Source organism: Cibotium barometz, chromosome 7 (genome assembly GCF_041138505.1).
Source record: "Cibotium barometz isolate CiBa-2024 chromosome 7, ASM4113850v1, whole genome shotgun sequence".
In the NCBI taxonomy this organism is placed as follows: Eukaryota; Viridiplantae; Streptophyta; class Polypodiopsida; order Cyatheales; family Cibotiaceae; genus Cibotium; species Cibotium barometz.
In genome coordinates, this window is record NC_141052.1 from 41979922 (window position 1) to 41984223 (window position 4302).

The window sequence follows — 4302 nt, forward strand, 5'->3', positions numbered from 1 at the left end:
CTCTCTCACACACACACACACACACTCTCTCTCTCTCTCTCTCTCAGACACACACACACACACACACACATATTTGAGTAATGTAACACATTGTAAAGCTCAAGCTCTCTCTCAGACAAACACAAACATGCGCGCGCGCGCACACACACACACACATATTTGAGTAATGTAACACATTGTAAAGCTCAAGCTCTCTCTCACACAAACACAAACACAAACACAAACACGCGCGCGTGCACACACACATATTTGAGTAATGTAACACATTGTAAAGCTCAAGCTCTCTCTCACACAAACACAAACACGTGCGCGCGCACACACACACACACACACACACACACACACACACATATTTGAGTAATGTAACACATTGTAAAGCTCAAGCTCTCTCTCACACAAACACAAACAAGCGCGCGCGGGCGCGCGCACACACACGTATTTGAGTAATGTAACACATTGTAAAGCTCAAGCTCTCTCTCTCTCTCTCTCTCTCTCTCTCTCTCTCTCTCGATCTTTAGACCCTTAGGGAGAGTGACTTGGAAGTCCTCCAGAAGTTTATATATGCCCATGGTTTCTAATTAAGAATGAGACAGTATGGGAGGACACAGAACACGTAGCGAGCTAGCAAGTGGCATGCAGACCACGTTGAAGGCCCGGCAGCATCCAACCAGGAGGCGACTCCAAATCATCATCACCATCACCATCACCATCATCTATTGATTGTTGACGTGATAGTAAAGCACTTGCTGCTGCTGAGCTTTGGTGATTGTTTTGTAATTAGTTTTTGCACAGTGTTGAGCTTTGTCTGTATGCTTAATCCTGTTATCCTTTTACCATGGACCTCTTCCAGAGCTTCCTTGAGCTCACTGTGCCCCCTGTTGGCCTCTTCATGCTCTTCCTCTCATTGCCCACCGTCTACTTCTTGCGTTTCTCGAAGCGATTTCTAGCTTTCTTCCTCAGAGAGAATGTCAAAGGAAAGGTGGTCCTTATCACAGGTGCAGCCTCCGGTATTGGAGAGGTAAACCCACAGCTATACACAAGCTTTTTACCTTTTTAATGTAAACCTCAAGTTAATTAATCTTGGTCATCTCTTATCCTAGATTGCGAGCTTCATACGCTTACCTAATCCAATGATTAAGCTTTAATCTCTTTGTCATACTTGAGACTGATGAGCAGCAAGCTGTCGAGCCAAAAGAAAACACCAATCAATGTGATGAATTAGTGATTGTAATTAATGCTGTTCAACTATCCTCCTCCACTAGGGCAGCTTCAGATGGTTTTTTCCATCAATGGCGCGGGGCGGTTTGGATTAGTTAATGATGTGTAATTAATGTGGTCCAACAACCTTCCCCCATTAAGGCAGTTTCAGATTTGATCAGTGGGTTTTTTTAATGAATGGTTTTTCTTAGAATCACTCTATTTCAGATGTTTTTTTTTTTCATCAGCGGCGCAGCGCAGCAAGGTTTGGATTAGTTAATGATGTGTAATTAATGTGGTCCAACAACCTTCCCCCATTAGGGCAGTTTCAGATTTGATCAGTGGGTTTTTTTAATGAATGGTTTTTCTTAGAATCACTCTATTTCAGATGTTTTTTTTTTCATCAGCGGCGCTGCGCAGCGCAGCGCAGCGCAGCGAGGTTTGGATTAGTTCATGATGTGTAATTAATGTGGTCCAACAACCTTCCCCCATTAGGGCAGCTTCAGATTTGATCAGTGGGGTTTTTCTAATGAATGGTTTTTCTCAGAATCACTCTAATAGGGTTGTGTATGTCCAGCAAGTAGCCTATCAATATGCCCGGCGCGGCGCAATCCTGGCGCTTGTTGCTCGTAGAGATGACAGGCTCAAGGCTGTTGCAGACAGAGCAAAGAAATTAGGAGCCATGCACACACACATCATAACCGGAGATGTGGCCAAGGAAGGAGACTGCAAGCGTTTCATCGAAGAAACAATCCGGCGGTTTGGGCATTGTAGGTCTTCTCAGTCATTACAGGGTTGTAGATATTGTCCCCCATAATATATTTTCATTTCTAAATGTTTTTGGGCTTGACATTTAACACAATTATATTTGATATTATATCGATTAATTGCAGTGGATCATCTGGTTAACAATGCTGGAATATCCCACAGCTTTCTGTTTGAAGAAGCAGCAGAAGTTTCCTCTTTCAGTCCTGTCATGGTAAAGCAATAATGAATCCAAAAATAAAAAAAATAAAAAAAAATTATTAATTAGTGTTTTTTTTTTGGGGGTGGTGTGTGTGTGTGTGTGTGAAAATATGAGTCTTCTTCATGGGGGCTTCTCCTTGCAGGACATAACCTTCTGGGGCAACATCTACACTACCTTCTACGCACTGCCGCACCTCCGGCGCACTAGGGGGAAGATCATTGTAAACTCGTCCGTCGTGGCGTGGCTACCTATCCCCAGAATGAGCATATACAATGTAAGTTTCCCAGCATCCTGTCAACTTGAATGCCCGGCAGCTTAAAACTCGAATCGGATTAACTTCCCTGCATGTTATGGTGTTGATTGGATTAATACAATTTTATCTTAGTACAGATTCTCATTTATAGTGGTTTTTATTAGAATCATGCTGAGCATGTTACTTGCTTGGCTTTTGCATCAAAAGTTTGCTGATGAGTGGAAGCTGTGTTGAAGGCTGCAAAGGCAGGGATATTCAACTTCTACGAGACCTTGAGAGTTGAGCTCGGGCCTGCCGTGGGCATTACCATTGTTACTCCAGGGTATATCGAGAGCGAAATGACCAAGGGGAAGTTCATGACACGCGAAGGGAAGCTCGTAATGGACGATGAACAACGCGATGTAAGAAATCAGCTCCCCCCTGCCTTTCTCTTCATTTGTTGTGATGTTTTGGGATGGCAGTCATGATTTTGAGATGGCAGTCATGATTTTGAGAATCAAAGAATCTTCAAAACAGGTCATTTCTCGCTATAGCCCAACAACTGTATATTCTTACATATCTTAATTTTGGAGTGATTAGTGACAAGCTAAGCATCCATTATATGGCTGCTGCTTAAATCATCAAATATTACTCAAAACCATCAACATGAAAATTGACATGGTGACTTCGTCTCCTCAATTTCTGAATGGCCTCAGATTCAAGTTGGGCCTTGGCCTGTGGAGTATGCTGAGACTTGTGCCAAGGTCATCGTGTCCGGAGCGGTGAAAGGGAAGCGCTACGTGCAGGTACCGTCATGGTACAACATCTTCTTCCTGTACAGGTTATTTGCGCCTGAGGTGCTCGATTGGCTCTACAGCTTCCTCTATGTCCAAAGAGCACCCCCTCATGGCAAGCCATACAGCAAGACTATCCTTGATGCAACAGGAGCCAAGAAAGCTCTCTATCCTCCCTCCATACAGAGTTTGAAGCCATTCTGAGTGAGTGAAAAGGAAAATTTCGATGAAAAAACAAATCCGGTAACATCAGGCTTCTCTCGCAGCATTAATTTGTTAGCCTACTGTTATCATTATTGCTGTGGTCAATGGATGTTGGCATATACCAGTGTGTGAAGGGAGTGCTATATTAGATTACTGAGTGTAAATAAGTTCATTTGGGGTGGTACATAGCATGTTGTGGTTTCTTTATGTACAAAGGTTTGGGTGCAAGTGTTGCTTTAGTAGTTGTGTAAAAGCCATAGCTAGTTTGGACCATGATTGTAAATTGTGAAACCAATGCTTATTTTTAAGTCATTTCTTTGAGGTATTACAAAGTGTAATCTACAGCATAAATAGCTACATTACATCAAGATACGAACAAGAGCACGGAGTCTGGTGTGACATGCTCTATCCGTAACGCTGGTGCGCCCCATAAAGCCAGGTGATATGATGGTGTTGATGAAAAGAGTGAGGATGGTTTACAATAGAGTTGTGTATGGTAGCACAAACCACAGGAAAAATAAAGGCAGTATACGTGCATCCTAATAGCGGGCGTGTGCACTCAACTCCCCTAGCAGTTTTGTATGCTTATCACAGAAGCATGCAACTCCAGATGAATATTGAATATAAATATACAAGGTAAGCTGATATGGATGGCTTCTGGCTGGAAGTTCTTGGATAGAAACCTACAGTGAAGGTGTGTTGAATGCATGCGCGAAGTCCATTCAAGTCCAGAGCTGCTGTATGAGACTGGTCTTTGGTAGAAGAATTGTTTCAAGTCTAAGCAAGCCTCTCCCTAAATCCTTCAAGGATTTAGCCTTCATTAACCTCATGGCCGTGCCTGTGCCAAAAATTGTGTGCGTCAATTAGTCGTCTGCGGTCCCCCGTGGGATGGGAGTGCTGGCTTGCAT

The 4302-nt window shown here is 43.2% G+C and overlaps 1 protein-coding gene across 1 annotated transcript; it reads left to right on the plus strand.

The window, feature by feature from the left end:
* The first annotated feature begins 535 nt into the window (after positions 1–535).
* Positions 536–3691, plus strand: LOC147637029 (11-beta-hydroxysteroid dehydrogenase-like). The gene is made up of 6 exons (XM_086799884.1): positions 536–1018; positions 1775–1967; positions 2091–2176; positions 2307–2438; positions 2654–2818; positions 3113–3691. Exons 1-6 carry the CDS (start codon positions 836–838, stop codon positions 3392–3394), a joined length of 1041 nt encoding a protein of 346 aa, XP_086656010.1. The 5' UTR covers positions 536–835; the 3' UTR covers positions 3395–3691.
* Positions 3692–4302: the final 611 nt, after the last annotated feature.

Excerpts from the sequence above, each read along its gene's own strand:
- LOC147637029 (XM_086799884.1), top strand. The coding sequence starts at position 836 with ATGGACCTCTTCCAGAGCTTCCTTGAGCTCACTGTGCCCCCTGTTGGC. Across the intron at positions 2,439-2,653 it reads CCAGAATGAGCATATACAAT|GCTGCAAAGGCAGGGATATT; the intron begins GTAAGTTTCCCA and ends GCTGTGTTGAAG. Across the intron at positions 2,819-3,112 it reads TGGACGATGAACAACGCGAT|ATTCAAGTTGGGCCTTGGCC; the intron begins GTAAGAAATCAG and ends GAATGGCCTCAG.